This window comes from Amphibalanus amphitrite, unplaced genomic scaffold (assembly GCF_019059575.1).
Source record: "Amphibalanus amphitrite isolate SeventyFive unplaced genomic scaffold, NRLGWU_Aamphi_draft 000032F_arrow, whole genome shotgun sequence".
NCBI lineage: Eukaryota > Metazoa > Arthropoda > Thecostraca > Balanomorpha > Balanidae > Amphibalanus > Amphibalanus amphitrite.
Window position 1 is genome coordinate 1,523,742 of NW_024881528.1, and position 14,744 is coordinate 1,538,485.

Sequence of the window (14,744 nt, forward strand, 5' to 3'; positions counted from 1 at the left end):
TGGTATGCAGTGTTATTCATTGAAAACAGGTTGGAGCGTTTAAGTCTTTAATTTAGTGGTCGCCGCTTACTAATCATGCGGCATACACGCCGCACATAACCGCCAATGCCGCAACACAGCTTAGATTTCGAAGTAAGCATTTAGTCTCACCCCCATCCCATTTAGCGGGCAACTAACAAGACCAGCGGCAGCAACTGACATCAGTCTAAAAGGTCAAATTTGACCTTGGTTGACTTTAAAACTAGCTATCAGTTTCATTTTAGGGTATCTGGGCTCGTGGCAATACATTCTTATGATGAAAATTGCCACAATTCTTCTTTCACTTCGTGCCAAAGACGAAAAGTTTTAAATTGGCTAACTATTTCCTAGTGCTGAGAGGAGCAAACATCACTTTTCAGTGCCTCGATTTCCAACTTGTGTCTGGCAAACAATTTGTCTTGCTTTTATTGAAAAAGGCATTTATACTTTTTAAGCTAACAAGTCTTAAATCCATGTTCCTTTTAACTAAAAAAATATTTTCTGATTTCTCACAACACTAGCTCTTTCACTTCCTTTTCCGTTTCGACGCGTTTGGGGGCGGGGTGTCCCCAGTGAACTGTTCAGCATGGTGAGTTTTGATCGGATTCTGGGTCTGGTTGGATTAATTATTGCTCAGATGATTATTCCCCTGAAGTGCCATGAACACGAAAGCAAATTATTTCTCTGGGGAGCAGTAAATGAGTGGCGGTCTGTCACCCGTCTCGCCGCATGCGTCGGGTTAGGTTACCTATGCGTTTTGTATGGGCTTTTAACAGGAATCATGAGAGCAAGTCGCCGTATTTTCATTAAAGCTACTTCTCACGACCTAAATTTTGACTTCTGAATGCATTACATGATTTCCATGTTTTGTAGACAGATGTTTGGGTAATGTTCTTGCGAACCTTATACTGAAGGTAATCACTTAGCAGTTTTCATGCATATGTTCAGTCGGGGGAGGTTTGGTCAATCGTTGTTATTTTTAGCACATGCCATTTTTGGCAACCATTTGCCAAAAATGACAAGATATCAGCTATTTTTGGCAACGTGAAGCCTATTTGGTATTAGTAGAGCGGACGTCCCACGAAGGTTTTCCAACTAAGGAGAGGCGCTATGCCTGGAGGCACTTCTTTCTAACAAAACCTAGACAAACCTAACCTAATCTACAAACCTACATCCTAAAAACCTACCCTACAACCTACAAACCTCAAACCTACAGCGCCTCTCCTTGGTTGGAAAACCTTCGTGTGACGTCTGCTCTACTAATGCCGCCTATTTCAGTCGGGGAAACTATGGCAAAATCTGCTATTTTTAGCAGTCTGCTATTTTTAACAGAAATCTGCCAAAAATGGGTACGCATGTGACGTCACCGTACCCAATTATAGCAGATTTGGGTACAGCCCCATACAAAAGCAGATCTGCACCCTAATTGAAGCAAATGCGCATCAAATGCCTGGCAGGTTCATGATGAGAATAGTGCTGAGAATGTCCTCTGATATTTTTGTTCAGATCCGACTATTTTTAAATGATGAATTTGAAAATAGTCGGATCTGAACAAAAATATCAGAGGACATTCTCAGCACTATTCTCATCATGAACCTGCCAGGCATTTGATGCGCATTTGCTTCAATTAGGGTGCAGATCTGCTTTTGTATGGGGCTGCACCCAAATCTGCTATAATTGGGTACGATGACGCCACATGTGTACCCATTTTTGGCAGATTTCTGTTAAAAATAGCAGACTGCTAAAAATGGCAGATTTTGCCATAGTTTCCCCGACTGATTTCACTCCTCAGCCAGGAAATCACTATTTTGGAAATACAAGCACTGATTTTGGAAAAGAAGTGCTGCCACCTGGTGCAAGAAGAATAATTGGTATTTATGTGAATAATCCAGCTTTAATATCAGTAGGTGGAACTATGGTCATGAGTACCCAAATATAGGAACGATCCCATTTTTGGGAACGGAGTTCCCAAATATGGGAACGGGCATTCCCATTTATGAGAACGGAAGGTAATTTTTCGGCCGTTCGCCCATTAAAACTCATTAGTGCATCGCGTCTAAAAAAAGTGCACACTAATTTAAGTATCTGCTAAGTCTCTATAAAATTATCTTTAATCTGACCGTTGAACAAGGAAATTGACCGTTGAATGACATTTTTAATGATTTTTTGAAATGACGGAATGGTGAAAACATGGGTTATACTACATTTAACATGCAATTTTAAGGAAAATGAAGCGTTTTTTACATTTTGAGGTCAAGTATAATAATTTTCGCCTGGTTATGAAGTTTCATACTAGCGACACCAGATGCTGACATATGCAAGCGAACACGCGGACAGTCCCCAGGTAATATTGTTGACATTTGGTGTCGAGGCGGACGACCGCGTAGAACGTGCGTGATTTTACCGAACTACTGTTGTAAACTCAGTTTAAGTGTTCGAAAATTATTCAGCTGTATTTTATCAGCCCTGAAAGACATATTTTATTTGGATGCTAGCTGTTTAGCGTTGTTTTATAAGGAGCGTCATGAGCGTGGTTTTTGTCTTCCGTGTTTCTAAGCATGATCGTTTGGGGGAATTTTCTCTTATATAGGTCGCTCTGTGTGGCTTATTTATAATTTTTATGCTGATTTCGATCATTCCTCGTGCCCATCCTACCAGGCCTTTTGCCACTTACTCTCATTAAGAAAGGAAAAAACTAGATTTTCATTGGGACTAGGTGTTTTGAGGGTGCAACATATTCAGCGTTCCCATTTTTGGATACTTCCTTGTGCTCGTCAACTATCGGTGATAAACAGACAGGTGCTTGACATGTCTCCACCCTCGGCGCGGACGGTGGATATAGGTATGGAAGACCTTGTTGAACATCGCTGAGCGTTGTGAATTACGTAATCCTGCAGAGGGGGGCGTGCCCGCTGCGAGATCGACGGGAATAAAAGCGCAGAAGACCGGGCGAAACATGCGACGGTCTTGCCGGAAAGGTCATCTGATGATTGTTGCGTTAACAATAATTTGCGGCGTTGGACGTGATGCTTGTTAATGAAAAGAGCCCCTGAAAGGCGTCGGTGAAATCGTTCCCAATTTTGGGTACGCCGTTCCCATAATAAGGAACGCTTGCAGCGCCAGTGTACGAGAGCGTTCCCAAATTTGGGCTCGCGGCCCGGATGATGGACTGCTTTAGAAATAGGGGAACGATTTGAAACTACGATGGGCCTTACAATATCAAACTCTTTCCCAACAATATTGAGACAAATATTAGGCGGTTCACGATCGTTTTATATTTTTTGGACGTCATTTAACAGTTCTTTTTCTTGTTTTAAATAATGCTTTCATGGCGTTCCCATATTTGGGTTTATCGTTCCCAAACATGGGAACGAAAATGCGTTCCCGAAAATGGGTACGCTTGACCATAGTTCCGCCTACTGATATGGCCGTTGTTTGTATGGTAGTCCATGGCTGATGTAGACCCTTTTTTGTGGCCTGAAGTTGGTACCTCAATTTGCAGCATCTGAAAATGATCAATATTGATCGAAAACATAATTTTGATGAAAAAAGTGTTGAAGTTGAAAGAAGTCAAGGTGGCAGTTTCATCCAGATGCGGTGGCTTTTTTCTTGAATTTTTTTTTGTAAATGACCATCGCCATGTAATGACGGATGATGCCTGGCCGTCAGTTAGCAAAAATAATTTCAAGAAGTAAGCCACCGCATCTGAATAAAATGACCTCTCAGCTTAACATATTATTTTTTTCTCATCAACATCATGTTTTCGATCAATATCGGTCATTTTCGGATGCTTCAATTTTAAGCAGAGCTGGGCAAGTGCGTTCCTTTAGTGCGTTCCTGCGTTCTTGCGTACGTACGCACCGCCTTTTTAGGAACGCAGGAACGCAAAGTTTTTTCAAAGGAACGCAAGTAAGAGGAACGCACCACCCGAAATTTTGAAGCGTTCCTCATTTTGTGAAGTGCGAACCCTGCTATACCATGAAAAAAAAGTGCCCGAACTAGAATTTGTCCGATGTAACAAGAACTCAGAACCCCCAGATAGGTAGATGAGTTGTTGGATATTGCTGCCAATGACCTCTGTGTCAAATGTTTGAATCTCGAGTACGTGTGTTTGCCGGTAGAGGCGCCACTTGTCGGTCGAATCAAGGAAGGCTTGTTTAGATTTAGTGGTGATGTTTACTATGCGATTCGGTTTCAGGCATTAAATGTGTAAAGTAAATATGATAACTTTTACCTACTTAGATACATCTTTCAACTTAACTATTGTTTTTAAGCAGGTCGTATTTTTGTTGAAAACCCTACGGATGATATTGGTAAAACGTATTTCAGATATTCTATTCGGAAAAGAGATGTCGAGTTGCTTTTCGGCCCCGCGTCGCCATTCTGGGTATTCTGTGATCGATTCGCCCCGTGTTTGGTTGGGCCCGCGCCGCGTGGTTCGGCGGTATTTTTGAGGGAGGAACGCAGGAGCGCTAACGCACCGAGCGAAAAAAATTGAGGAACGCTATTCCAGGAACGCACTAACCGCGGGCGGAGGAACGTAGGAACGCTAACGCACTACCGAAAATCGAGGAACGCGCCCAGCTCTGATTTTAACCAGCGCACTGACGGGGGTCTGCGCCAACTTCGCACCGACGGGGGGGGGGCGGATGACCGCCCCCCCCCCCCCTGAGATCTCGAGAACGAAGCAAGATAGCGACAAGCGGTAAACGGCATCGGATACGCACGGACAAGGTCTACAATTTTTACTAAGGTCATTTTCAGGTCAGGTCAAAGATAACGTCACAGGGGTCGAAAAAGTCAAAATGGCGGCGCTAGATATAGAGAGTTTTTCTCGAATAACTTTCGAATTAGTCAAGATAGGAACAAACTAAGGGCATCATCGTGATCCTCTGGTCAATCCGCATCGAATGATATATATGTTGACCTCGAAAGGTCAAGGTCAAAGGTTGACCTCAGGTCACGTGACCTCGAGGTCATCATGTATACCATTCGATGCGTCTTGACGAGCTGAACACAATGAGACCATCCGCGCGGCTGTATCTTGTTCCTGTACGGAGTTATTGGCAAAAAACCTTTGGTGACCTTTGATGACGTCACATGACCTTACAGCTGCCCAACAGCAAAACAGACCTCAAGGTAGTGAAGATTGATCTTATATGAAGTCATGTATGGTATATGGGGCCATTCCGACGCGTTTTAGTGGTAAAAACAGGGAGTTGATTTTTCCCCCATTGACTTATAATGGGGAGGTCGCGAAATTGACCTGACCTTAGGTCAGTGTGTCCAAAATCGTAATGTTGCGGGGAAATCCACCCATAACGAAAAGCATAATGACATCCTAAAAATATAAATAAAAACATCCACACGGCAGTCACGACTTATAATAACAACCTCGAACCCAAACGTCTAGGAGCAAGAGAAACACAAACTTCGCAAACTCTGACAACACGCCAAGACAACCATTCGAATAACCAAAATGATAAAATATATGACCCGACTTAAAAACCTCATTTAACATCCCGACTATCAGAATGCCCTCAAAGTTCAGTTTCTACATCATTTTCTCGTGACATGTATAAAAACAGTGCTTAAAAAGGGTCGAAGTCAAAATGTATTATAATAACGACATCCTTTCCGGCCTTTTTATCTACATCCTCCCCCTAACGTAAAATGAATTTAGCCACACTGCCTTAGGTCACCGACATCAAAATTCCGAGATATACAAATTGTAGATACTAATGACCTAATAACATCCTGCGACTTTCAAAGGCCTCCGACATGTACTGTAGCTCTGGCACGGTGACAAAGTTGCAAAAAAGTGACTTGAGGTTGGGTCATTCAAAGTGACCTGGTGACCTGACCTTAAAAGTTAGGAGGTTCAAACTTGCACACCATGTGTAAAATTGATGAGAGAATAGTCGTTACCAATTTCGCGGCGCTACGCGCCGCGGTTTTCCCGCTAACCTCAGGGGGGGGGGGGGCGGATATCCGCCCCCCCCGTCGGTGCGCGGGTTAAGTTCCAATGTCAGGCCACATAACAAACTACCATACAAACAACGGGCATATTAAAGCTGGCTTCTTCTTGCACCAGGTGGCAGCATTTCTTTTCGAAAATTATTGCTTATCTTTCCAAAATCGTGATTTTCTCGCTGAGGAGTGAAATCGGCTTCGTCGGTGTAAAAAATAACGGAATCGTTGCCTTTTTGGCACATGTGACTAAAATAGCACGTGCTAAAAATGACGACGATTGACCAAACCTCTCCCGACTGAGTTAGTGAAAACTGTCCAGCCACCAGACTCCCAGTTGGATGAAGGCTTAGCAATGTGTTAACCCGGCAGTTGCTGGGGTATTTCGCCACCCACCGTTTGCTGGGGGGGGGGGGGCGTTAAACGCCCCCAGCCGATAACTCGAGAACCAATAGGCGCAGCGAAATGCACGAGGCGGCAAACGAAAGAACGCGACTAGACGCTTCAGATGAGTACTTTGAAGTTGAATTTTGAGGTCACAGGTCGGGTCAAGGCCAGGTCAAACACCTTGAATCAGGCTTTCAGTAGCATGGACTTCAGGACTTTGCAATGGGCGCCTCTCGTCATAAACTCTGTCAAAACGGTGCACAATCCATCATATATAAGGCCTGCAAGAGTGTCAGCTCCATGTAGAGGTCAGTCAAGCATAGGTCAGGGTCAAGGTCAGGTCAACCGGGTAGGCACATCCCCGAAAATCAAAACTGATATTCACAGCCTGTGACACATGTTCATGGGTAATTTGGGGCGTAGAACACGGTGGTGACATTCATTTTATCATATGTGTACGTGTTTGGCTCAAAAAGTTGAATTTAAGAAATGCATGTATCATGGTCGTGAAGTAGTCACGAGAAATTGCCAAGATTCAGTTCAAGATTTTGGAAAATGCGGAAAGATAATCAATAATCGAAGATAGCCATGTGATTGTTCATGGTATTGGCTGTCTAATGGCGTTTACGGCATGTCTGTATGTCTATTCTGTGATTTTATATGATTTTTTGAACATATGCCGTTTTGGTCGAAAACTCAGAAATCATGACGTCACTAAAACCTCGATATCTTAAGAATTTTCCGACCGATTTTTTTTTTAACTTTGTCACAATAAACTTCAATCAATTCTCTACAGGTACCCAAAATTTGGCGCCTGCGGCGCGCCGTTTTTATGCTATGGCCCGGCGAAAAAATTGGGGGCGTTTAACGCCCCCCCCCCCCCCCCAGCAACTCGCGGGTTAAGTGATTATTGTTATCCCGCGCCCGGCTGGGGGTCCTGGATTTCCACGCCCTGCTGGGGGTGGGGGGGTGGGGTGGGTGTTTGAAGTTTGAACACCCCCCCCCCCCCCCCTTCTAACTCGGCTCCTGGGCCACATAGCGATACGCGGAAGGCGGCGTTCGAAAGAGCGCCAAAAATAATAATGAAATCACTTCGGGCACTTTTGGTCAGGTCACCAGAGGTCATAGAAGGCAAAATTTCGCCGATTTCCAGGTCGAATGTCGACAATTTCCAAGAAGCCAACGCATAACTCGGGAACCAATAGAGCTACTGTAGCGTTTTGGTACCCTCAGGGTATCTGGGGCATCTATCAAGGAATGCGTAAACCAAAAATGAGCCTGATCTGACTTGGATGGCGGCAGGCGGCCAGCGCCTAAATTGTGAACAAGCCAAAATGCTGATAATTTTTACTTTAACCTGACCTGTGACTTCATCGGTCACGGGTCACCTCGAGGCCAATGAAATTAGGGTTCCATCGACAGTTTTTCCAGGGCTATCAGGCGGCGTTGAATTTTGACGATCGGCCCAGTGAATTCGAAGATAAGAGGGGGGGGGACTCTGCAGAGCTCCGTCCCCTCCCACCAGTTACTCGCGTTATGAAAACTACCGCAGTCTTGCGCGGGTTAATAAAAAGTAATAGCATACTATACATGTAACAGTTTGCATTTACCCATTTGGCGTAGGTAACGGTAGTGGACGTCTAAGATGTTGGTTGGTAGTGGCGTCCACCTCTGGTTGCTTGTTTTATAAGGCTGTCGCACTCTGCGGACGATATGAGTATCCGTACATACAGTCTGGCCGCCAGCCGACCTTACTGATTCGTGAGTCTTAACGCACCATTTGACCCCCGTGCTGCGTGTGCCATTGCAGGCGTTGGCACGCCCCCTGATCACCGTCTACGATGAGAAGAACGAGAAGACCGGGCAGACGGTGTCTCTGCCGGCCGTGTTCCGGGCGCCCATCCGGCCCGACGTGGTCAACTTTGTCCACCAGAACATGTCCAAGAACGCCCGCCAGCCGTACTGCGTGAGCCGCCTGGCCGGCCACCAGACGTCGGCCGAGTCGTGGGGCACCGGCCGCGCCGTGGCGCGTATCCCGCGTGTGCGCGGCGGCGGTACCCACCGCTCCGGCCAGGGAGCGTTCGGCAACATGTGCCGCGGCGGCCGCCGTTTCGCGCCCACCAAGCAGTGGCGCCGCTGGCACCGCAAGATCAGCGTCAACATGAAGCGCTATGCCGTGTGCTCGGCGGTGGCGGCCACCGGCGTGCCCGGCCTGGTCATGTCCAAGGGCCACATGATCCAAGAGACGAACGAGGTGCCGCTGGTGGTCAGCGACAAGGTGCAGGAGTTCACCACCACCAAGCAGGCGGTCAGCTTCCTCCGCCAGACCAACTCCTGGCCCGACATCCAGAAGGTGTACAAGTCGCAGCGCACGCGTGCCGGCAAGGGAAAGCTGCGCAACCGGCGCCGCGTGCAGCGCAAGGGCCCGATCGTGGTGTTCGCCAAGGACCAGGGCCTGAGCCTGGCGTTCCGCAACATCCCCGGCATCGACACCATCAACGTGGAGGCGCTGAACCTGCTGAAGCTGGCGCCGGGCGGCCACGTCGGCCGCTTCACCATCTGGACCGAGTCGGGTACGTTGGGCCGGGAGGGCGCAGTGTGGATGTCCGATGTTGTCATGCTGCATGGGCGATTGGGTGTCGTAAGTGGGAGGGGGGGGGATAATAATTACATGATGATATCCGCTTGTGTCCGGGCCAATGAGAGTACCTTGATTAGATAACAAGCTCTGAGATTAATATGCTGTTGCTCTTATTCATTGCTTGATTTCCGTGATGTAATGCTGTTTGAATGTCATCCACAGCCTTCAAGAAGCTGGACTCCCTGTACGGCACGTGGCGTGCTCCCTCCACCCTGAAGAAGGGCTTCAACCTGCCTTCCACCAAGATGGCCAACACCGACCTGGCTGCTCTGCTCAAGGCGCCGGAGATCCTGCGCGTCTGCAGGAGGCCCAAGTACGTTCACCTTCCTCCCTCTCCGCCGCTACTCTGGTGGCTGGTCAGGCCAATCTGTCCGGTGGCATGTTTCCCGCTCAACTGATGATTAAGTTATCCGACAGTGCAGGCTGACGATCTTTTACTTGCCCTCTCTGACGTATCCATGTCGTATCCTCGACATTAGCAGTTCCACGCCGTGGTTTGACGCTCTGTTCCCGTCTGTCTGCGCCCGCAGCAAGGTGGTGGCCAAGCGGCAGTCCAAGCGCAACCCGCTGCGTAACGTGCACGCCATGCTGCGGCTCAACCCGTACGCGGCTGTCGTTAAGCAGGCGGCGCTCGGCGAGGAGAAGAAGGCCACTGAGCTCAAGGCGGCGCGCGCCGACAAGGCCAAGGTAAGCAACCCGGCGGCACTCGGAGAAATCGCGAAATCGCCTGAATTTATTTGTTTTTTACTTTTTGCCCATCAGCTTTTGGTCTTGTCTCATTCTGTCCTTGGCTAGCAATGTTAAAATCAGTGAGGTACGACGTTTTCCAATAATGCACAGGTTTTTAACGGAGCACGTAAAATGGTGACGTCTGCTGGTTCAGCTGCAAGGGTGCGTCTGAGTTGAATTCTCGATAACTCAGCATTACTTAACTCCATGATCCCTAAAAAGACGACTGGAAAGCTCAAATATCTTCTCCGCATTGTTTTTCTTTACGGTTGTCTCGGCGTAAACCGGTGCAACCCCATGTTCAATCATTAGTTTGGGGACGAGTTGCCCTCCCCGAAGTATGTCAACATCGTCCTTTTATCTATGATGGCACAAACAGCTGAAGCCAACGGAACACGAGTGTCTTTAGAAGGGCTTGTTACCGACCGACCGATAGCTGTGGGGTGCGTGCATGTTCCACGGGAGATGCCGACCGGTGCTAAATCGCTCACCGCAGTGTCAATTAGTCTGGTCTGTGTCTGTCCTGGGGAGGGCGCCCTCTCGGGCTGCCGTTGTCGCCTCTGCTGAAGGTGCGGCCCTCTGTCTCGGCATTACAGAAGGCGGCCGCCTCCCGGAAGCCCAAGAAGGTGGACGAGGAGGTACAGAAGCGTAAGCAGGCCCGCCAGGAGGCCGGCAAGAAGAAACTTGAAGCCGTCAAGGCCAAAATTGCCGCGTCCAAGGCCAAGAAGGGCAAGAAGTAAACTTGTCCCCACGGCTGAGGCTAAGACATTGCCTTTCAATATATTATAATGCCCGGTTTTTGTTGTTTTCTCTTCATTGTATGCACTTAAGGTTTCTGCAGCCGATGGGAGGGTGTTGTGGGTGCCTGGTATTGGGAACCTTAGGGAACTTCAATGTAACGCAGATTCAAGTTAGCTTGCTTTTCTGAACCTAAGAACATCATCTCTTGTTGATTATGGGGTCCGGTTCACTAGAGGGTGCAGTTGACATTTCGCGTGGGACTGTGTGATTGATGTCTGGGGCGGCCGGCTGGGCCTCCGGGACCGGGGACCGGGTTTTGCCCGGGCCTCCCGGCCGGCGTGCTGCCGCCTGCCGTAAACTAAGACGATCGGGCTCGGCTGGGAGCAACAAGCGACCTTTGTAAGGTTGACATCAAATAAGGTACGTGATATGCCATCGGAGGGAGGGGTGGCGTGGCTGGTGCTACTGTGGGATTTGGGAATTGGTATAGCGCGCTATGCTTTTGATTCCAGCAATGCTAATGACTTCTAGTGAAAATCGAGCATTGAAATGCTACGATACTACCGGTACCAGCCCTTCAGTAGTTTTGTAATGCTACCGCTCGCATTCTGGCAGTCTTGATTTGTCAGTACGGAGTAGCATAACGCGGTCCTTTTCAGGTCTGCCGGGTGCTGCTGATCAGACTGACCGCTCCATCGCTGTGCTGACCACTCCATGGCCCGGCCGGAGTGGCGCCGACTGCGGCGTGACGGCTTCGTTCAAGACTGGACTGGTGAGCATGCCGGCGGTGGCTAATCAGGGATAGCGACTTTGGGGACGACCCGCTTCGCCGATGGAACATTTGCCGCGGTGTTGGACGAAAGTTTAACGTGCCGTTGGGCGTAGATATAATGTGGTTTGTTCGACAGTATGTGCGTGAAAGAATGAATGGACGTGCGGCCGGTCCTAACGATATTACATTGGAGTGTGTCTTCATATGCTGGCTGTCCCGTCGTTGGGGTGTTTCTATCTGCACTGTGCACTGTAGATATAAAGTATGTGGAACAAAGTTTTAGATGTCTGGCTTTGGTGTCAATTTACATTACTGACTCTGGCATGTCAATTAACAGCCGGTGGACTTTCAATGTTAAATTTTGCTGGTGTTCTTGTCTTGTCTCGGTGCAGCCTTTGAATCACTCCATCCTAATTTTGGCAGTAACCATGCATGAATGACGGGCATTTGTAAGAAACCATCAGAGGCCTCGTCGGCTGTGTTTGGTAGTTCAGTAAAGTGTAGTTAACTCACGGTTGCTAGCGATCCTCGCACCTCTAGTCCCGCAACTTGCTATCGTTCCATGTGTTCAAGCTTATTGACTTATCCCTATGGGGAAGGCGAGCTTGCATGGCTCGGTGTCATTTTTCATTTGGTGTTTAATAGCTGACACTACTGAAAGCTTTGCTATAATAAGACGGCGAAATGAGGTTGACACGGCACATTTAGACCCGGGCTTTCACATATAACATGATGATTAAGTTTGCAGACATCAGTATGATGAGTCGAACTTGCCCTCTCTGAGGTGATTACCTACATTTTTTTTTAATGGATTCTGGTTCATACACTAATGCTGTGCAGTTCTCCTTTCCAGAAAAATATCGATTTCGAAGCACTCAGTGCAAGAAAATATGCTCAGTGGCGATTGGATCATAGCTGTAGAGGTATGTATTGGGAACAAATGGTACCGGGGGTCACATCTGCGTGTATCTCATCAGCTTTTTTACTTTTTGAATTATGCGACTTGATAATGATGATCCCTGCTTGTGTCCGGGCCAATGAGAGTACCCTGATTAGAACAACAAGCTCTGATAAACCACTAAATATCCGCCATTGCTCAAATTATCCCTGTCTGGATTATCTGACGTTATGCTCTCTGTGTTCCAGGTCGCTTTCCGGAAGACACGTATGATTTCTACACGGACATCGTGTAAATATGGTCTCCTGGGTGATAGGCGAAATGTTCCTGATACGGTGCAAATTCTTCACAGGTGAGTCTCGTTCCAATTTTTCGTACTGAACTTGTATCGGTACTGACCACCCGTAATGGCCAAAACTGCTGAAATGATGATTAAGTTAACTGACGCGCTGCGAGTGACGAGTTCTACTTGCCCTCTCTGAGAACGCTCCTCTGGTGCCCTGCTGCCTCTGATGTCCGTGTCCGCCAGCTGACGGTCTGTTCACATCACCGCAGGTGCCGGGAGTAGCGGCGGAGACTGCGGCCGTCGTCCGGTCCGCCCCTGGCCGGTACCGAGGCTGACGTGAACCAGACTTCCACACAGCCAGGTGTGTATTGTGTGGATGTGGTGGGAATTGGTGGTATATTGACAGCCGTTTCTGTTTTAACCGGTGATGTATTTGGGAGGCTAGTGGGACGAGGGCAACGGGAGAGAAACTCGTGTGATGATCCCTGCTTGTGTCCGGGCCAATGAGAGTACCCTGATTAGAACAACAAGCTCTGATGAATGTAAACGCTATCTGAATGCACTCATGGTGCCCTGCGCAGTGTTTTGATGAACACCCTCTGGTTTCAGAGCACGGCGATGGCTTATCTTGCACGGTGGATTCTGCTCGTCAGAAGAGGATCTGTCGTTTATGGTATGTTAAATGCTGAAGGTCGACTGTTGAGTCAGGGACACACATTTTTATTTTGAATGCATTGGCAGTCGGCATCGTGTCTAAGCCAAATGGAATCAAATTTCTGATTCAACATGCTCTTACGACTTTCTTGCTAATATGATGATTAAGTTTGCAGACATTTATGTTTGATGAGCTGAACTTGCCCTCTCTGAAGTGGCTTTCAGTTTAAGTGAAATTAATTCGGACGGAAGAGGTCGCTGACATTTTGTCTGTCTCTTTCTCCCAGGCATCCAGTGATGGGTACACGTAATATTCAAGACCACTTATACCTGAGGATTTCTGCAGGCCGTTACGTGGCTGCATACAAGGTAAGGACCGTTATTGATGCGGGGCATAACACCAGTCTAATTTACCAACCCAGCGCAACTATTGGGGATAAAAGTATATCATATTTTACAATATCCAATTTAACTTTTTTAAGTAAAACTGCAAGTTAAGTCATTTATGAAAGCGATGAATCTGCACAATCCATTTTTATTTCAAAGTTGTTTAACTGGAACGCTAGTTTGATGCTCCGCTTGGGAAGCGATGTATGAACATCACGATGACCTGTTTAACCGTCAAATGATGATCCCTGCTTGTGTCCGGGCCAATGAGAGTACCCTGATTAGAACAACAAGCTCTGAAGAATGTAACGTCTGGTTCAACGGTGTGTTTAGGTGCTAATCTATTGACAAACGTTGGGTGGTCTGTTTCAGCTCTCGACATGTATTCTGAATCAGTGGTGGTTCTCAGCATCGTGGTGATCGTCTGTCGGCTGAAAAATACTAGTAAGTTATACGCAGCTGTGCAAGGTCCATGTGAGCGAGGGGACTGCGGAACCACGGCTAATATGTACATAAGTTTCTTTAAGTATGCATCGTAACGCTAATTTGGTGGCTTTCAGTGTCGGCCCATGCCAGAATATTGCTTAGATATTCTAATTACCTTGACACCACCATAGCAACGCTGATTGTCGTGGTTGTTTGGTCAGAATATGGCATCTTTACGAATTTTACGAATATTTTACGAGCACTACAGTAGTGGCCTGCAGCGTTGCAAATATGGATAGATTTGAACTTTTACTGTCATGATGATCTCTGCTTGTGTCCGGGCCAATGAGAGTACCCTGATTAGAACAACAAGCTCTGATGGATGTCTGGGTCCTGCCGAGGACCTTATCTGTGAAGGTATAATAACCGAGCGTCTCTGTGTTTGTTTCAGGCCCCGGCCGCCGTTATCCGGGAGAGCGTCTCTGCCAGTCGTCATGGGACGGTCAGTCATTTACCATGACTGGCGAGTCGGCGACCGAAGTGATACCAAAGGACAAAGCGCGGGCAATGGCCCTTATGTTTCTGTGGCGCCGGTTATCTGATTCACCCCATTCGTGACGGCGTGGGGCGTCCCTGGTCAGAGGCCTGACCAGCCGGGGACGCTCCTCGCCGTGGTAACTGATGTGGAGAGCGCTCGCGAATCATGACCTCGGGACTGAATAAAGTTGGGTTTTAATTCCTCTTGTCTCTCAATGAAATTATGAATGATGTCGCGAATCGGATGTTGAGAGTTGAGAGACCGATATGTTGAGAGTTGATGTTGAGATCACCGATA

At 47.6% G+C, this 14,744-nt stretch overlaps 1 protein-coding gene and 1 long non-coding RNA gene across 3 annotated transcripts; both read left to right on the plus strand.

Moving 5' to 3' along the window:
• The first annotated feature begins 523 nt into the window (after positions 1-523).
• Positions 524-10,543, plus strand: LOC122368735 (60S ribosomal protein L4-like). Its single transcript, XM_043342952.1, has 5 exons — positions 524-607; positions 8,186-8,948; positions 9,179-9,329; positions 9,547-9,703; positions 10,342-10,543. Exons 1-5 carry the CDS (start codon positions 605-607, stop codon positions 10,483-10,485), a joined length of 1,218 nt encoding a protein of 405 aa, XP_043198887.1. The 5' UTR covers positions 524-604; the 3' UTR covers positions 10,486-10,543.
• A 148-nt stretch (positions 10,544-10,691) lies between these two features.
• Positions 10,692-14,652, plus strand: LOC122368742. 2 transcript variants are annotated; one of them, XR_006254284.1, is made up of 8 exons: positions 10,692-11,258; positions 12,112-12,181; positions 12,405-12,508; positions 12,712-12,803; positions 13,052-13,115; positions 13,384-13,465; positions 13,856-13,927; positions 14,361-14,652. It is a non-coding gene; the product is annotated as an uncharacterized LOC122368742 (long non-coding RNA). The 2 variants fall into 2 exon arrangements; XR_006254283.1 differs by having other exon boundaries at positions 10,692-10,906; positions 11,146-12,181.
• Positions 14,653-14,744: the final 92 nt, after the last annotated feature.